The 20,455-nt window shown below is 36.4% G+C and overlaps 1 protein-coding gene across 1 annotated transcript in view; it reads left to right on the plus strand.

The window, feature by feature from the left end:
* Positions 1-19,884, plus strand: part of JMY (junction mediating and regulatory protein, p53 cofactor) — a 34,076-nt gene extending 14,192 nt beyond the window's left edge. Inside the window, exons 4-9 of the mRNA XM_010283589.1 lie at positions 2,674-2,839; positions 6,802-6,989; positions 12,782-12,868; positions 15,402-15,497; positions 16,767-17,319; positions 19,577-19,884. Of these exons, the coding sequence (XP_010281891.1) occupies positions 2,674-2,839; positions 6,802-6,989; positions 12,782-12,868; positions 15,402-15,497; positions 16,767-17,319; positions 19,577-19,884 (1,398 nt within the window). The remainder of the gene's footprint in view (positions 1-2,673; positions 2,840-6,801; positions 6,990-12,781; positions 12,869-15,401; positions 15,498-16,766; positions 17,320-19,576) is intronic.
* Positions 19,885-20,455: the final 571 nt, after the last annotated feature.

The following is a 20,455-nucleotide window of genomic DNA, read 5'->3' on the forward strand; positions in this document are numbered from 1 at the left end:
AACAATCAGGTATTTATGGTCACTTAAAACAGACCAGTTAGAAAGTCAGAACTGAAATACCTTCACCGGCAAACCATTTAGCTGCTGTTTTCTAGGCATAGAAGATAAAACCAGGATATTCCTTTAAAAAGATTAAAAAGTTTGAGAAACTAATTTAGCAGGGTTTGAGCTGACGATTAAAACAGAAGGAGTGACAATTCAGACCAAAGACCAGATCTGATTGTTCATGAGGACACTGTTGGTGTTCACCAGGTTTTCTGTGGATTTTTGAACATTTAGTCTTGGAAAAGAAATAAGTTTGTAAAAACAGTAGTACACCCTTTTCATAGGGAAAAGATGTTTCTTTTAGCGTCTGAAGTTTTTCTGGTTGCCCAGGATACTAATTGTGAACAATCATTGTAACCTTTTTTTTTTTAATTGTATTGTATCCTGTAGTATCATGGCCTGACTATACTTGACTTGTCATAATTGGTTGGAGGAATATTTCTGTTGACAAGTTGCTAGGTATGAGTGAGTGCCTGCCTTTTATCACTGGGTTAGAGCGCTCTGTGTTTCCCTTAAAATAATTTAGAAATTCTTTACAATTATTTTTCTGTTGGTTTTGAGGATGAGCTTTGATATTCACACTTAAAGACCTAACTTTTTTTCTGAATGTTACTCTCCTGAGATTTCTGACAGTAACAGTGATGAATTAAAATGAATACTTGAACTAGAGAGCAGTCAGGATTCATATGGAGTGGCTTGAAACATGTCTTGGTATTCTAGTGGAACAGTAACAGATTACTTAAAAGGATGGATAATAGAAAATTTAATAATACCTATTATTAGGTATTACTAGGGAAAACTAGTAAGAATTTTTACTATGAACTGCAGGTTAATTAGCAGAGGAGAATGACCATGGTCTTGTAACCTGGTAGCAACACGACTGAGCCACCAATGCAACAAGGTGGTACACCAGCAGATGCTCTCCAATCTGTCAAATCAGGTATTTCCAGCAAAAGGAGAGGTGTTAGTGTCACTGCACATGGACTTGTGAGATTGCTTCTACACCTTTCTTCCACATGTTTCTGATAACCCAAGAAAGATTAGCTCTAACTGGAGCAGTTGCAGGGAAGGCTGCCGCAATGATGCCAGGAAAGGTGAGTCTATTTTACAAGAGGAGTTGAAGTTGTTTTGACAAGTAAAGTGAAGTCTGAGATGATAAAAAATTGCTTTCTGCAAAAATAGGGGAGTTGAGCCTAGTAGCCCAACTGTAGGGTATGTTGTGATAAGACAAGGGGTTTAAACGGAAAGAGGGTAGATTGAGACTAGATAGAAGGGTTTTCTTCCTTGTATCTAGTTGAAATCTGCCCTCTTTTAGTTTAAAACTATTACCACTTGTCCTGTCACTACTGGCCCTGCTAAAGTGTCTGTCCCCATCTTTCTTAGAAGCCCCCTTTAAGTACTGGCAGGGTGCCATAAGGTCTCCCCGGAGTCTTCTCTTCTCCAGGCTGAAAAACCCCAGCTTTCTCAGCCTTTCCTTCCAGTCGCAACAGGAGACATGTTCCAGCCCTCTGACCATGTTTGTTGCCCTCCTCTGGACCCGCTCCAACAGGTCCATGTCTTTCCTGTGCTGAGAACTCCAGAGCTGGATGCAGGACTCCAGGTAGGGTCTCACCAGAGGGGAGTAGAGGGGCAGAATCCCCTCCCTCAACCTGCTGGCCATGCTGCTCTGGATGCAGCCCAGGATAGAGTTGGTCTTGTGGGCTGTGAGTGCACATTGCTGGCTCCTGTCCAGCTTTTCAGCCAGAAGTACCCCCAAGTCCTTCTTGGCAGGATGGCTCTCAATCCCTTTATCCCTCAGCCTGTACCAGGGGTGAGTGTGGCCCCAGTTCTTCTGCATGGAGGTTGTAGAGCTTCATGGCTTTGAATTCCCTCCAAAGTGAGAGAGCCCGTAAGATTCACTTGCCTGTTGGTATTTCTTAAATATCGCTAATTGTATAGAGCAGTTAAATCTTGTTTGGCTGAATGAAAGAGGATGATTTGAGTTCACTTTGGTTGTGTCTTGTGTCACTTTTCTATGTCAAACATATGACACAAATAAACACTAAAATATATGTAAGTATTTTAATCTAGATGTTTTTTCTCCCGTGAAGAACTCCAGAAACAAAACGCCTCAGTTAAGTTGTGATTACAACTCAGGATCAGTGCATGTAATTATCCCTGTTTCTACCACCTTGCACTTTTTTTCCTCCACAAAGTGCAGCTTTAATGACAGTTTTATCTGTGTTTTCCAGATGCTGTTAGCAAAACAACTTTTAGACTTTTTAGACTGCAGATAAGAAAATACTGATTTCGTTATGTATCTTCAGACAATCAAGTAGTATGGTAAAAGAGTGGTAGGGATATTTCATATGCTTCACTACATGACTTGTCACTTTGACAGTCAGAGTAATCCAATGCCATGGATTTTTTTATTGCCATATAGAAAAAAGTCAAACATTAAAGATGTCTGAAAGTGTGTGGCTTATCATCTCCTTTTGATGCATTCAGTTGTAACACATTACATTTAGTGTACCAGACTGTATCTAGCTGTAATCGTCCAGTCTGTGATTTTGTGTTCTCGCTCATCCTGGAGTCATGTGGGGGCTTTTTTGTTTTTTGTTTTTTGTTTTTTTTTCTCTTTCCATTTAGATGCAGAGCCTGAAGGGTGGTACAGAAGCCATAGTCCATTTGGACCAGTTAGAAGCTGATTATTACGATCTACAGCTTCAATTGTATGAAGTGCAGTTTGAGATCTTGAAATGTGAAGAGCTGCTGCTGACAGCGCAACTTGAAAGCATCAGAAGACTGATGTCAGGTGCTTTATGCCTTTTAATTAAGATGTAATCTGTAAAAGATAATTCTCTTCCTAAGAATCTACTAAAGCCTGTGGGAATGAAATGAGAACAGATTCTTTACCATGTCAAGAGATGGATCTTCTAACATAAGTACTCTTAAATTAAAATTTACACCTGTTCATAAGGCATATACATACACATAGAGAAGTTTTGGTCTGGTTCTCATTGGCTGTGTTTGGAAATAAGCATTTAAGATTCTGTGTAAGTTTTGGAAAACTAAATTCAGGGAAGAGGAAAAGTCTTCATTACTGGACTTGTCTCACTAAAAATTTGCGTTGGTATTATTAATTTCTTTGAAGTTACTGGTTTTCAAAAGGTACTCCTGCAAATCAAGTGTCCTTCAGCTAAACTCTGAAGCTTGTTGTATTGCCTTCTCACTGATTTAAAGCAGTGATGCAAACCTTGTGTTCCAGAGTCTACTATATGTTGTGTACTTAGAAAGTATGGAAATGGCACAAGTAAATCATACAGCATTTTTGAATCCAGTTCTGTCCTTTGGACCTCTCTGTAGTTAATGTTTTTGTTTGCACAAGCTCTGTTTCATTGTTTAGTGCACAGGGCTTGCATACCAAGTTTTGTTAGGGATAGAAGAGTCACTTAAGAGAGATTTGAAGCTGGATTGTATTGTGAGTTGTCTCTGGAAAAAGAGAAAACATAGGTATCTCAGCTTCTTCTCACTGTTATGGAAATCTCCTCCTTTTAGGCTTGTGATAGCAACAACTGTAACTGCATGTATGGAAGATGAGGCTTGAAAACACTGTAAATTACTTAAAAGTTGTTGCAGCTTTGGCCGGTTGCCTTTGTGGAGAGCTAGTTAGTGCTTTAGAGATAGATAGTTTTTGTACTTGGGAAATCAGATATTTAATTTTGGTCCTGAAAACACTGTATGGTTTTCTTACCTGAGGACCAAGGGAAATCACTTGAACAGGAGGCTGAGAAGGAATGTGTATCAAAATCCTTTCTCTTTGATGCAGTGATAGTAAGACCTAAGGGCCCTCAGAGCTTAAGCCTGCTGTAAAAACATCGTAGGTCATTATGACTTATCGCTAATGTTTTTTCCAGAAATCTCAAAAAACACCCCAGCCCCACAACCTGACCCAAAATAAAACACCCCCCCCCCCCAGTCAGCTAAACAACCAACCCTCTCCTTCACCCAGGGTAACAAAATAGTTCACTGTTCTGGCTTCCTTTACTGTTTTAAATTTGTAAAGTATTCTTTAATACAAAATCCAAAAGTTGTGGGTATTTTTTTTATGTTGAGGATAGCTGTGTATGTTAGAAGGAATTACTGTTTTTTTTGACAACTATCAGTTAATATCCCATGAAACAGAGAACTAAAAATACAGTTCTTAAATGTGTGGGAATTTTGCGCAAAGGATAAAATGACCTCTTTGGACTTTACTTAGGTAGAGGGGATAGAACAATTAATGTGAAGAATGTTATGCTGAAGTGGCTACATCTTTTCAAGACCTAATTTGAATGATAGCATCTAAAACATAATAGTTGTCTTTTAATATGTGTTGTTTCCTATGCAGTCAAAGAAAAAAGAATGGTCTGTTGCATTTTCTGTTACCGCTTCCTTTTTAAAGTGTACTTAAAGTCAGTAAGGTAATAGCCTTTTAATTGTGCACATCTGTATGATTTGAAATACATGTGTCTTAGTGACTTGTAGAGGCTGTTGCTGTTCTTCAGTCTTTGACTGTATTGGCTCTGCAGAGATATTTCAGAGAGTTTGTGGTTCTGTTTTGATTTGAGGAACATCAGCAGTACTGCTAATGAAATCCTAACAGAATTTTTTGAGAATGTGATTTGATTTAACTGCTAGTTGCTTGTAAGCTAGAAGAAAAACATTTTTTTTGCAAATTCAGCACCTTGGATCTGAAAAGTATCAAATTATAATAGATTGTCATATTATAAGCAACAGTAGTAATTTTTTACTGTCATTAAAATGGACTGAAATTCACAAAATGTGAATTTACTAGGTTAGAATTTTGAAGAGTCTTATCCTATCCATAGATACTATTTGTAGATCCTTGTAAGCTGGTTTTGGAGTGGATGCGTTGCTGTCAACAGAGAATCACAGAATCATTAAGGTTGCAAAAGACCTTTAAGATCATCAAATCCAACCATCAATGCAACACCACCATGCCCACTAAACCATGTCCTGAAGTGCCGCGTCCACACGTTTTTTGAATATTTCTAGTGATGGTGATGTGATAGTAGGTTTCTGCTTTGGTTGGAGGGTGGGTTGAACAAGTGCAAATGGTGTGGATCGTATCTAAAAAGAAATAACTCTAATTGTTTTATTGTAAGTGGTTGAGTCATTAGAAGCTTAAGCACTTAGCAAATTTATAGGCATTTCAAAAGCTGTAGAAAACTCTTGGAATGTTTGATGGAGGCTGCAACAGAGTTGGCAAGGTTTTATTGTTGGTTTTTTTCAAACAGGAAAACATAATTTAACATGTTTTAAAACTGGTAGATTTGACTGGCTTGCAGCTGAGCTATTGGGGTTTGACTTGTAAATTTCTGTCTTTAACTCTGGGTGAAAGTGTTCTAAAACAAAATTTGCATGTAAATTCTACCATTTTATAAGTGGATAGCAAAACATAGTAATTATTAGCCATGAGTCTTTTACTCACTGATGTCTCAAAGTGGATTCTAGTGACTTGGCAGTTTTATGTATGGATGAAACTTTGTGATGATTTTTGTTTTCTTTTTTTAACTGACCACTAAAGTCAAGGATCTTGTAGGTCTGATTTTATTAGTTTTTATTTTAAGGTTAATATAGTGTTTTGCTTTCTTTTCTGGTCCTGCCATGTCTTCTGCTGAGCTGAAATTGGCATGACAATCAGAATTTTGGTTGCAGCAGAGACTGTACACACAAATAATGTGAACTGACAACAGCTTTTAAAGTGGACAGTGCACTGAAGAAAACCCTGCCCCTCTCCCCAGATAATCTAGCAGCGGAAGTAGGAGGAAGTTATGGTCTTGCTGAAAGTAGTTGATGAAATTGAGATGAGAAGGTTTGGTGGTGCTGCAGAGTAGACACTTGACAGTCATGCCTGTGATATCATCCTGTTTCAGCCAGCAGTAATGCATTGCCCCTTGGTGTGTTACAGAAATTTTCTACTTGATATGCCAGTGAAATAAGAAACAAGAGGCCTTTGCTGCTTTTTCATCCCAGCATTGTGCAAGGATTTATAAACATCAGTGTTTCCTTCTTGGCAAGAGATTAGAAGGCAGCATTCAGAGATGAGCTCAATGTTATACTGAATGCTTCACTCAGGAGGCTAAAAATCATGAGTGTTGATAAAACTATTAGTAATGACCTCCTTTTCAGGCCTGTAATGCTTTGAAGGATTGCCTTGATGTTACCCTTCCTCTGCTGCCTCTGAGCAGAAGCAGTGACTGGGAGGCCAAAAACCTCATAAGAGAGGATTTTGGTGTTTCCTTGTCTGATTCCACTTTCATGAAACTAATAATAGGTTGTGGCAGAAGAATCTCATGCCAGAGACTTAAGAAAGAACCTGTACATCCTGAATTTCGTATTGAAGACAAGAGAATATTACTGCACATCATGGGTCCCTTGTACTAGTTAACTAATACAAAAAGAGCTAAAGACATGTGGACATTGTGATCAAGTTAGGCTACAGGCACAAGCATACATTCACAGTTGCATTTGTTTTTTAATGCCCTGAGTTTACCAGGCTGTGCTTCATTGTTACTGATTTCTGTTTGTCACATAAACTTTAAAACCCTACTGTGCTTTGCTGACCTTTTGGTTTTTGATAGCCCTCTGAAAGGACTATAGCATTCTTACACATTAAATCTTGCAACTCAGTGGGGGGGTTGTTGTTGAACAAAACGTCAATCAAATACAAACTATTGACTTGACTTTTCATTGCTGACATCTTTAAAACAGAGAAAAGAGATGAAGTGGTATATTATGACACTTACGAAAGTATGGAAGCTATGCTTGAAAAGGAGGATATGGCAACATCTATACACTTGCAAAAAGAGGAGCTGCAAAAGTTACAGCAAAAAATCCGGCAGCTGGAAGCAAGACGTGGACGTATTTCAGCCAAGAAAGCCTACCTCAGAAATAAGAAGGTATTATTAAGTTGCAAATTTCTAGCATAATTAGCAAATTTCATAAAACTTCAAAAGGCTTCATTTCAGATACAAATTCCAAGTCTCCTAGAATTTTTGTGGATTATATTTACTACTTACTAAAAGTTGTTTTACAGCATGTAAATAATACAATAGCATGTATTATTAAATTGATACATTTAAGATTCAGTTTACCTTTAGCTTTAAAGAAACCTTTAATCACTTTGAAGTAAATTTGTTTCTGTTAACTAATGAGAATAGTTTGATGTGGAAAGTATATGATAGAATGCATGTTTTTACGGAAGTAGTTTTAGATATGAATTTTCAAGGCTGTTTTCTCACTAATGAGTTCTATTTTCATTCTCTTACATCATTTCACAATATTAGCTATATTAAGACAATTTTCTGCACAACATCCCAGTCATGTAATGCATGAAAAAGGAAAGTGGCCCTAAATAGCCCACCTTGTTTTGCAAATTAAGAATATATACTGGATTTTGTGTATAACTGCTGAATACAGGGTATCAATGACACATGACGTAAGTTTAGAAGGATGAGGTATCAAGTGTATGTAAATATGTTCATTCCTTTTTTCCAGAATGACTTGTTTATTGTTCCCTAGCAGTTTGTGGTTACATGAATATGCATTATTAATGAGTGAGATAGCTTAATTAATAGAATAGATCAAAGTTCTGAGAAAACATTGTAATACTTGTTGTAAAATAGGTTTCAACCCCATACTATATACTATAAGGCTGTGCAGTAGTCTCAGTTGAGGCCTTATTTCTAGATTGGGAGCAAGGGTTGGTGTGGTTGTATGTTCCCAGTCCTATCCCTTGATGTGGGAGATGACCCCTTTATATAAACAGTTCTAGTAGACGGAGGGTAAAGCCTTCAGGTGTTGTCTCCCCTTCATAACTAGTATGTCTCTATCTCTGTACCTGAATCTGAAACATAACGGAGCACACGAAATAGTAATTGATACATTTTGTGTTTTGGAACTTTATATTTCTTCAGTGTCCTGTCTCTGATTAACAAAATATGGAAAAGACTGCAAATAAATTATTATAAAAGAAATGTTTCTTGCTAGGCAGTTATGGGAAGTAGTTTGCTCAGAGTCATTGAGTTTGTCTTATGTCAGTTTGAAAAAAGATAAAAGTATCAAGAAGGTGGGCTTTTTAGTACTTTATGGAATAGATCCTATCAGTTATATTATGCTAATTAATATAGGCTACATTAGAATAGTTATGCTATTTTTTCCTGAATGTGAAAAGACACTGCTGGCATCTTACAGAGTGTACAAACCTGTTTATAAGCGACAGCCTGGCTGCTGTTCCTTACTTAACTTTGGGGAGTTAACAAGTTAAGAAGCAACCCTGAAGCAGAAGTAGAGATTTTTTTAGCATGTCTTCTTATGTGGATGATGATTCAGTTGGCTTTCTTTGTTTCAAGGTTATGCTATGATAAAATACCCTGTTTAAACTGAAGAGGTTAGTTCTAGGCTGTAACAGTAGTTGCAGCATGCCTACTTCTGCACCGAGACATGATGCGGATTTGTATATGGTAGTATTGCACATCTGGGTCTGCGTGCAGGAGTAATGTAGTCATGTCTGCTCAACATTCTACTGGAAGAACATGGCTATGCTGCTTTCAGGACCTGAGGTAACATGTCCCTGTGGAACTCACTGCTGGACATCACAGCAGGACATCATAGCGTGCTCAGAAGTAGTTCCAGCTCTCTGCTGATTTCATTGCCCAGCGTAGCATTATCTGCAGCTGAGTGTTGCAGTGAGATACTTAGCTTTCAGCTTCTAAAGAAATTACAGATTAGAATAACATGTATTTAAACTTGCAGGAAGGAATCAAATACTTTTATTTGAGCAAAAATAATAGGAAGAATCAGTTGTTGTGCATCATTTTGTGGCACTTGTTGGGCAGAAAAGAACATAGACATTTGGATGGATATTTGTTAGAGGTATTTACTGTAGCTGCTCTTATTACTGCTGAATAACTGCAGAGCCTTACTAAGCTTAATAGTAATTACCAGAAAATCAAGAATCTTCTGGCTTTGATTCAAAGATAAACAAGCTTTGTATCATAAGTGACCATTCTAGTGATACTGCAAAACACTGTTAATGAACGCTATTTGTAGTGCCTGATGTGGGTAGTTGTACTTCACAAAACTGTAAGGGGATAAAAGGGTTATTGCTCTGAAATGTTTGCAGTTTAAGTTAAGGATGAAGAAAAAAGATACAGATGGGATGCAAAAGCAGACTCTAGATGGTGAGAATGAGTGCAGTGATGACTGAATGCTAAGTAGAGGAATAAGTTTTCGAGAGTGCATTGGGAAAGTATGTACTCTGTGGTAAATCTCTTTCTGAAAGTCTGTCTGTCTCTTTCAATTAAGAAACTTCTGTTGTTGAACTGAGATGAATCTAGTTAATGCTTCTCAGATTGTGTTCCTGACCACGCTTGTTTCGGCAAAGTATCTTAAAACAGAACTGTAAACAAGTGTTCTGTTTTAAATTGGGTTGGTGAGGTTTTGGTGGTTTTTTTCTTCTCTGTTGTTTTTTCCTTGGCAGTTCTGTAGCTGAAAACAAAAAGCAATCTGTGCATTAAGTGGTATATACCACAGTCTTGTGATATATTTAGAAATTACAGTCCTTTCTCATTATTAGGTTTTTGGCAACTGAAGATTCCCTTAGGAGAATGCCTCCTTTCTAGCGGCAGATACCATGATTGAGAAAACAATAGGAAATTATTCTCTATCATAATTTTTGGGTTTTTTTTAGAGGAGAAGGTTGTTTTATCATTCGTGTATTTGAAAGTCTTTTCTGTTGAGGAGATAACGCAGTGAAAGGGAATCCGTTACTCTGCATAGAATAAGACTATATTTAATATAAGCTTCTGTGACTATAGTCTCTATTAATTTTGTTTTCCAGAAATTCTTTGCTTGTCTTTGCAGTTGATGCTTTTATTTTTTAATGATGTTGTCAAATAATTGTACCAAACCTTTTTTTAGAAACTTCTGCTAAAAGTTTGTTAGAAACCTCTTTTAGTTGTGATTTTGAATAACTGAGCCAGCATTTTTTAAATTTACAGCTTTACAGAGGTTAATGGTCTTTCACTGTACTACCATGAGTATAAACTTTATTTTCATTTTTTTTTAAACAAACCTATTTGCATTTGTTAAGCAATCATTTGTTGATGACAGTTGCCTTAGTTATTAAAAAAATAAGATTTTAATAGCAGTTTCATTGTTCTTACTATTTCTTGAAAGCTAGTTATGGATTTTTCATGCAGGATATTGCTATTGTTATCCCAGTCTACCCCCTGCTGGCTGCACAGTAGTACTAATTAGGTTATCATATGGAACCAGCAGTGGTTTTATTAGGGAGCTAGATTTATAGCAGAGTCAAGATAAAAAAGATGGTGTAGAAGGCATCTAGAAGAATATCTGTGGAAAAGTAGATTTCTGAAGAAACACAATTATTTTACATTATTTTACATTACAAGAGTATTCCTCATCATGAACAGACTGAGAGAAGCAACTGGTTGGTGAAGCTGTTGGGGTATGTTCATAATGTGTGCTTTGACCTAGGGAACTCCCTCAGATGCTGTTATGCCTATTTAATAGGACACCTTTACTACTTTGCAAGCCCACAGTTTACAGCATAGCCCATGCCAAAACAGGTGTTATGTCGATGCAGTGACAGCTGGCATAGGGTTCTGTGTTTATATTATTAGTAGTGTTATTAGTATTACTACAACATAAGGGCATAACTACACAGAACACTTCTAGTAAAATACAATTTTGTCCCTATGAAATTGCAACTTTTTTTTTTTTTTAGATAATTTCTGTAATTAGTTAAGGTGATTCAGATTTCTAATCCTGTGCTGCAATGTATTTTCAGCCCCCCCGGTCTTTTTTATTATTTCAAGTCATAGAGGTCCAATTACGTTAAAGTAGGGTTTTTATTAGCAGAACAAAATATGTTTTAGTCTGGTTTATCCTCTTTACATTCTTAAAATATCTTCATTATTGCTCTTAATCAGAAAGATTTAAATAACCGATGCTAAAGAGAAAATGTTTCATAAAAGTGTGCCCCCCAATTATTTGAGACATGTCAAAAAACCCAAACCAAATCTGTGGTTTCTCATTATTTTATAATACTTTTTTATATCTTTTAACATACATTCCTCCTTATTTTAGAATACTTTTAATCAAACTTAACACATAAATAGAGAATAAACTAAAAGTAAATTGGTGGTAGTAGTACTACAAAAAGTCTTTCAGATTCTATAATAGTATTCTGACACTATTGCTATGTCTTTGAAATGCAGAAATAAGGTAGTTTTGTACTTTTGCAGTTACAAATTAAATGGATTAACTTTTCCAGCTGTATTAATTAAACTCCTTTTTCATCAGGGAAAAAACCTACACAACAAGCAAACATAAAACCCAGCAGTGTTTAGCTATATACAAACACCTGTGAAAAAGCTGGGACAGTATTTCCTCAGAAACTTACATTCTTGTCGGAGTATTACCTGTATATGGCAACAACACTGATGGTCTTACTGTTTCAAAATGTTCAAGACAGCATGGTATTTCTGTCCTATACAGGAACACTGGCTACCTTTTTATGTGATCACAGTATGTCCATAGTCAGCTTGCTGGAGAATGTAGCTTTTTCTTATTTCCAAGTGTCCAAAATTGTGGGCTCTTTTTACCCCTCCCCTCTTGTTTTTTTGCTCTTTCTGCCACTATTGTAGTATCTTGCTTGATGGCCAGTAACTCCATCAGCTTCCCCAAGCAATGCTTTCAGTGGCAAAGCTCCTGTCTGCCTGCACCCAGTAAATCAAGGTGACTGATGCCTGGGAAGCCCATTGCTGTGGTGTTCTCGTAGCTGCAGTCACGCTCCAAACTGGTTCCTAACATTGCCCCCTCTTACAAGCCATGAGATCTGTTTCTAACTACACATCCAACTTTGCTCTAGTTCTGTGTGGTGCTTGTACTGGGCGTAATTTCATTACCCATATTGTCCAATTTTCTGGCCCTCAGTATTGTCCTGTGAACTTGTCTGTCTTGTCACTACTCTAAATTACTGCACATGCCTTGCCTTTGTAATTGATACTGAATTCAATCCTTTTAATATTATCTACCTGAAGTTTGAGTGTCATCCTGTTTCTGGTCATCTATTTGTAACGTGGCCTGTTCTTTTTTTAACCTGTTCTTATTTGCAGGCAATGTAATAAATGCTTGGTTTTAAACTGGATGTTACAGATGTGAACTTGGTGTAATAAGTGAACCTGCTTGTGCATGCATGAAATTGTAATAACTTTATTAATGTTTGTGCTTGCAGATTGCACATTGAAAGGATGAACTGCCACCTTTAAATGGGAAGCTGCCTAGTTGCATAGACAGAAATATGCAGTAAATTTGAGAGTTGATTATTATACATGTATAAAAAAAACATGGACTTACACAAGGGTTTTAGGAAGTATTTTACAAATCTGTTTGTTGCCACTTTCGTACTGGTATTGTAGAACAGACTTTTCAAGCAGTTGTTACTTGTGTATGTTCTTTTGACAGTTAAAAGTAATAGGTTTGGGATTGTCTTGGTTTTGTTCCATTTTCTGGTTTTATTGTAAAGTTAAATTAGCTTGTCTGAGATAGTCTTTGTAATTTTTATTTTTCTAATTCTTAGTGCTGTTTGCTAAATATGACATTATACCCTGTAAATCAATATTTTAAATTCATATTTTATAGATAACATTTTATGTCTGTACAGGAGATCTGTATTGCAAAGCATAATGAAAAGATCCATCAGCGTCACCAGAGTGAGGAGGAATACAAAATGCACCATACTGTTCAGCTAGTAAGTTTGAGTTTTCTGCTGTTGAGTTTAGCCTTTAGTTAATAGCTTGATTCCTTATTAAATATTAATTAGGAGAGTATTCAGAGTAATAGCTGTTTTAAAAAGATGGTGTATATCCATGACCTCTGCACCATGGATTTCTGTATCATATTATGCTGGTTAAGGGGGCAATCTATAGCTGTGCTGGGATGACATTGAACCCAAGCAAATAAAATAGGTTCACAGTCTAAGTGGTTATTGCTAGGGTTGGGCTGCATGCGGTTTGTTGTCACATCCACATAGATGATTCCAGACATCTGAGTACAGCATCAGATATGCTGACATGAGTAAGGAAGCCATATACATTTGTTCTTGAATCTTAGTAAGCTTGTTTATTATTTTTCTTCTTTCTACAAAATAAATCACTTAAATAGTGTTGTATAAAGATATAGTTCCAACTTTATGTTCCACGATTCTCTGCACAGTCATATCACCGAGAATAGGCTAGCTAGTCTGACTCTTGTACTGAATATAATAGACTTTAAAGAATGTTCAAATGCTGGGCTAAGTCTTGGGAGCTGATATGGTATCAATAATCAATAAAAATCACTGACAAAGGTGCATTGAAATCCAAGTCTCTTTAATTCAGTCTTCAGTTAAAGAAGTGAAAGGGATTCTATTTCATCCTTACACATTTTTAACAATGATATATTTGTCCAGGAAGTCAGATGCATAATTTATTTTATGAAAAGGCTACTTGTGAAAGACAGTACACATTGACATACTCTTTCAGGAACTTAGAAAAAAAAAATTTTTTTTTCCAGTTCTTACAGTAAGGGAAAGGAATTTGCTGTGTGGATTGTAGTCCATTTATCACTCTTTAAAAATAAGACTTGACAAAGCTGAAGGACTTTCTTGTCTCTCAAATACTACAGAGCTTTTTTTGTTATTTATTTCATGGAGTTGCCTGCTTGTACTATGTAAAGAACCTTATGCTTTTTATTTTGGTCTTTTTTCTATTAATAATGTGGCTGAATATTTCTACTATTATTACAGAGTTGATTTTCAGCCACTGGTTTTCATGAAGAATTTTGAAAAGATAACCTCAGGGGTGTCCAAACCTTGAAACCAAATCAGAATTGCATTTTCACTATTCTTGTTTAAAAATCAAACAAACCAGATCAAACCAAAAAAAACCCCTTGAGTTTGAGACTGCTTCAGGAAAAGTTTGACCTGATTACACGTGTAACATGCAGGTGTGGTGGGTGGTAGAACTATCCTTTTTTCTTGCTATAATCTTTTATTTATGCTTCTGTTTTAACTTCTTTGCCCCATTGCTCTGTTATTTTCTTTTCCTCTTCACCTTTTCCTGTTTCCTGTCCTTACTATTTTTCAGACATGTTCTACTCTTCTCCTTAATGCATTTATACTTACCTCCTTCCAAATCACAGGGGTTGGCTCTTTATGAAGGACATCAGGCCACTAGCTGACTTCTGAAAATGGCAGGCAGGCAGACACTACTTTTGTGTTGACTGAATGACAATGAAAGTTCACAAAAATGATCAGAATTTTTAATTATTATGATGAAGATGGGCTTTTAAAAGTAATACTTATGTTCTGGGTCTTCTAAGAATTAAAGCTGCTGTTTCTGCTCAGGGTTTTTTCTTTATAGCCCCCCTCTTCTATCACTTTTCCTAACAACTTCAGAACTTGCATACAGTGACTTGCCATCTGATAACTAGTATCTACTTCCAGTAAATCTGACTGAAGAGTAGTGTTTTGTTTCAAAGATGTAGTAACTTTGCTGAAGTTTTGTGAAAATGGATGACTAGTTAAAGGAGGTAGATCCAAATGTGTGTTTCCACCGAGGTAAGATTCCCAAACAGGAAAAAATGCAACTGTCTTAGCTGCAAAGAAGACCTTCAAACCTTAATTGAAGTAAGATTACAGCAAATCAAACTGAATTAAATAATGACAGCTTAAGTTAATTAAATACAAAACTTTCATTTACTGTTGTAAATCATAATGAAAATGTTTACTTAATTTGCTCAGTATTGGATTCAAAACTGTGTGGTACTGTGTTCTGTGATTTCTTGCACTGTGAAAATACTAATATGATTTGTTTTAAATGGGCAACCTGGCAATTTGGACTGTTGTTTTGTTCTTGGAATGAGAGAAAATGGATACTGGTTTGCTGTCTGGCTGATTTATAACATTAAGTTAAGGGGGCTTTTTTCAGTATAATATTCTATCACATCTCTAGTTAATTCTCATCTTTCAAAGTAAAAAGTCTTCAAGTGTTCCAATTCCATATTGAAATCTTTCTTTACCGAGCTTTGCATTTTTTTTGAGATTATAAAACATGAAATGCATAGTATTTTTTAAGGGGAAGACAGAGGCCAAGTTTTGAAGTTCAGAAATGTGTTTATTTGAGAAGTACATTGTTAGGTAATTTCTAACAATTAGCAGAAGAGTTACTTTAATTCAGTTCTTTTAATGGTGCTAAACATAGCATTTGTTATAATATTTGCATGTTGTCCATGTGTTTTCTCAGAAGCGAGATCAATTAAGAGATGAAGAGGAAAGAAAGAGCTCCTGGGTTAGTCAGGAGCGACAGAAAACGCTGGACAGACTTCGCACATTTAAACAGGTAACAGAAGAAGAGTTGTTCTCTTCCACCAGTTTCTTTGCAAAATTAATTTTCACTCATTCCAGGACTCTACTATGCTATTAGCTATTCTCTTTCATTGTATAGTTAAGTGTTCTTTGGAAAACTTACAACAAAATATGGCATTGGTGGTAACATTCCTCTGGCTGTTACATTCCCAGTGCCGTAACAGGCTTCTCTTCAGTCTTTACATCTACACATTGTAAGAAGATACTTAGTAAATATTCCTAAAAGAAGTATAATCTAAATGGTATTTCCTACAACGAGCATTACCATCTGACGTACCTCCACTATCACTGATTGCCAGAACACCTGCCAATACCTGTCCCTTCCTGTTACAATATGAGTGCCAGAAAATGTCTAGAAGATGGGATGAAGATGAGAGAATTAAAAAAAGGGTGAAAGTGCAAGAAAACAGAGACTGTGTTAATTGGTGAAGACTTTTTCTGGTTTTGCCAAGTATATTAAAAATGTAGATATGAGAAGTTTTCTTTACTGGAAAGCTGTCTTGCTCACAAGTACACTCTTCATATTCTTATCATTTGCAAGGCTTTTGAATTGCATAGCTTCTGTAAATTAGAGCAAATTTACTTCAGTTAATGAACTGAATTCATGTATGAGCATGTTTATATTGTTATGTTCTCTATTGCTTTAGGCCTACCACAATTGTGTAAAATGTATTAGACCTGTCTTTCAGAAGCAGTTTTAATTTTTACGTAAAAATGGCTATGGATGAAACTAATATGAAAAGACAGATATTGAGGCAGCAAATTGAAGAACTAAATTAAAAATACATTGGAAAGTCTCAAAATATTTAATGTTTTCAAGGGATACAAGCAGTATGATTCACATCTGAGGCCAGTGTATTAGGTCAGAGAGCACTTTGTTGCAGAGGGAACCATTGACCAGTTTTAGAAAAGGAAAGCAAGAGGAATTTTGAATTTTAGTTTTCAGAAAAAACAGTCTTGAATGTACAGTTTGGTTCTTAGTGAAATCCTAATTCTAACCCATGGATATCCCTGACTAGACCAATCACATGTAAACTGTAGCTTAAACAAGAATAAAAATTTTTTTAAAGGATCATTTTTGTATAACAGTGCGGTTATATTTGCTTTGTTTTTACATTCGGAGCAAAATGTATGAAAATAGCAGATGAATTCTACTTGTCAGAAAGGCAAACCCTAACTACTACACACCTAGGCCAGTGTGTTGCATGTACTTATCTAATTGTCAATAACTTACTCACTTTAGCGGTACCCTGGGCAAGTAATACTTAAATCAACCAGACTACGGCTGGCTCATGCAAGAAGAAAATGTGCAGCCAGCTCAGTGTCCTGTGTTGATCAGCCTCAATCTTTGCCAGCAACCATACAAATCCAAGAGAAAAGTGAAGAGGTGGAATTGGAAAATGCAGTTCAGCCTTTGCAAGTGCAAGAACCCACAAGCTTAGAACAACTTCAGGATATCTCGTTACCTCCCAATAGTGTTACCTCTGAACTTCCTCATGTTATTACTTCTCCGCTCACCAGTAATGAGCTTCAACCAGAGACTGTTACTGTAGTACCGCTTCCACCTCCTTTGCCTCCACCACCTCCACCTCCGCCTCCACCTTTGCCCTCCAAGGAAGGTGCCACCAAATCCTTAGAGAAAAGCGACAGCTTTGTTAAACGTCAGAGTGAGGAGAAAGGAGTCCAGCACTCTTCTGGTGTCCCACCAGCACATCTGTTTGACAGCAGTCAGCTAGTCAGTGCCAAGAAGAAGCTTAAGAAGACTGGTGATCTAGAGGGCTTACAGAGAAGGAGAGGTAATGTTTTAATTTCTCTGTATTTATTGTAATGCACATCAGTTCCTCTTTTGAATTGTTCTATAGAAAAGTGTATGCTGTAATTAATTTATAATTACTAATGGGCAAGTTGACAGTTGACAAATGTCAACTTTAGTTGACATTAGACTAGCTAGAAAATGGAGATAAATGTTGCCTAAAAGAATCTTTTCTTATCTAGTTTACAGCCAGCACTGCAAATATTGTGTGCTTCACCTGAGGGTGCAGTGCTTTTTTAATAACAGAATTATACATAATTTATGACCTAGTAAAATGCATACTTGTCTTGGCACATAGGAGACCTTGCGAATGCTATCTTCAAGGTCTCTTCAAATTCTCATACAAAAATCCACAAACCCTGAAAGTACCCCGTGAGAGCTGAGTAAGAACATATGTGTTTAACTACAATTGGAAATTAAATCTATAATCAATCAGCTAAGCATGTTGTTAAATAGTTAAAAAATGAAAAACTTCTTTGGAAACTGAGGAGAATGAATAGAGCACAGGACTTTGCTGGGAGATCTCTTACAATTTGTTGATTCTGTGCTACCTGTTTTTAACTGTTTAACCTTTATTCAATATATAAAATGAGGGGAATAGCAGCCATGTTTGAACAAATAATCCTGGTGTTTTGGTGAAACATGCTATATTGCAGCTAAGTTTTTATTTGAAAATCAGAGATGGGATTTTCAAAAGCACTGAGCTGAACTATTTTACTGGAAGTCACTGAAGAAAAAAGACCTCTAGTGGGCCTTGATTCATATGGCTATAATATGACTGCAATAACATTTTATCTGGCTGTGTCAATTACAACTACAGAAAACATCCCTTCATTGACATTTTCCCTCATCCAGATAAAATCAAAATTAGAACTGTCTTCATCAGTTAGACAGAAACAAGAGTTTCCTCTAGAATTGTCCTTAAATGACTGAAAACCCTTGAAGCAACTCCATAGTTACAGAATTACTAAGCTTTTATGAATCTTGCAGGTCACAGGTACAGTGTCGTAAGTTCATTATTAATTTTGAAGCTGCTGCACTCCATTTTTCTTTTTCTGTAGTCCTATTGTTTATTTTTCTGATACACAATAAAATTTTGCAATTTTATGTAAAGCACATATTGTGTGTGCAATTTGACATACATCACAAAGTGGCAAATATGAAATCAAATTATATCCTCCTGCTTAAAAGTATTGTTAATGTCTCCTGCTGCTCTGTATTCCCTGAGATGTTCCAAGTCTCTAAGTGGCTTCAGAAATTTGTGTCCGCATGACAGACAAGCGTTTTACAATCCTTCCTTCCTCCTTCAAATGTGTAGTCCTGTATTCTTCTGTTATTTCTCTTTTCCTGCTTTCTCTTGCAACTGTCTGGGTCATTAGTCTGATGGATAAAGCCCACTCATAAATGCAAAACAGGTTTTGAAAATGTATTCTACAATATACAAAAAAGAATGTGAGATGGATATTCATCTATTGATTGATATGTGCTGGATGTTATACGTGCTAGTGTATGCAAGCTATTTCATTATAATGCATTCTCTGGTAGAGGGACCTTACCTACTTGTTGCTCTTCAAAGAGCCAAAGCCTGATTTTTATTTCTGCAGAGAACTGGTTTCAAATTGGTAATAAAGAAAGGATTTGTCATAAAGTGTTAACTCTTACTTCTCTGTTTTCAGTAATTATAAAGGAAGGGAATTTATGCAGGCAAACTGTGACTAGGTGCTAACACATACATCAGTCCAGAGAAAGAGGAAAATGCATGCTGTTACAGTTGACTGTACTGCCGCGTCCTTCACTGGCATGTAGTAACGGTCATACAGTAGGTAAAATCAGCCACAAAATGCAAGTGCTGAGAATGGACTGCACAGTCCAGTTACAATTACACAGTACTCATTACCTGTGTTTCAAGAATGATAATGTAATAAAAGCTTTCATTGTGTTGGATTCATTGCAGCTATTTTAATTTTCCTCACTGCAAACAGGAAAGCCATCTTGTTCAAAAAGTTTTACTGCCTGCCTAATAAGAGATTAAGTGGTTTCAGAAATAATAATTGTCTGTATAAACCAGTTTTGACCTGGTAATAGGGAAGATAAATTTGGAGGCTAAAACAATAGTGGAGCAACCGTTATACTTATGGTATGGGACTATTACTATCACAGTAATAGTATGTGGCTACTTTTTGCTCTGTAGGAAAGAAAATTAGTGAAAATAATACTGAAGGTCTTTTGATTTACTGCAGTGAGTTCCCCGATGGATGAAGTGCTGGCTTCCTTGAAACGTGGCAGCTTTCACTTAAGAAAAGTGGAGCAGAGAAGTCTTCCTCCTTTTCCTGATGAAGATGATAGCAATAACATCTTGGCACAGATCAGGAAAGGGGTGAAACTGAAGAAAGTGCAGAAGGATGTTTTGAGAGAATCCTTTACAATTCTGCCTGATACTGACCCTCTGACAAGGAGCATCCATGAAGCATTGCGACGAATTAAGGAAGCATCACCTGAATCAGAGGATGAAGAGGAGAGTTTGCCTTGCACAGACTGGGAAAATTAACCTGTAATTAACCTACGTTTAAAAAAAAAATTCTTCAACACTTTTTGTATAACAAAAAAGCTAAGCCTCAGGTTGTGCGTTCTAGGAGACTTAGTATGAATGTGACTAAACTGTCTGATGTCCGGTGTGGTAAAACATGCACATATGAATATAGTATCACTGACTTTTCAAAGAATTTAGGGTTTATAGGAAGGAAAACTTTTTTAGGCAACATCTTAGCCTTTTATTGTTTGAATACTTTTGCTGAATATTGACAGGACAGCTCCTATAAAAAGCTCTATTTTATTTAGTAAATTTGAAGGGACTGTTTGCAGCTTATCAAAAAGCTTTAAAAAGCTTTTAAGTAACAAAGCAGCACAATCATTCTTGGACAGACCTTGTACTTATTTTCTAATTACTTCTGGCCTTGTAAAAATTTGGAGTGTTTATCACTTCAGACTGAATAGCTTCAAGTGAAGGATGATTACATTTGACTGCTGAACACATTGAAATCTCATTGGTTACCCTGTGTGACTGACTCTTTGATAGCTTGGTTTCAATCTGTAAACTCTCTGACTTAATTGAATTTCTA

This window comes from Phaethon lepturus, unplaced genomic scaffold, assembly GCF_000687285.1.
Source record: "Phaethon lepturus isolate BGI_N335 unplaced genomic scaffold, ASM68728v1 scaffold2253, whole genome shotgun sequence".
Taxonomy (NCBI): Eukaryota; Metazoa; Chordata; class Aves; order Phaethontiformes; family Phaethontidae; genus Phaethon; species Phaethon lepturus.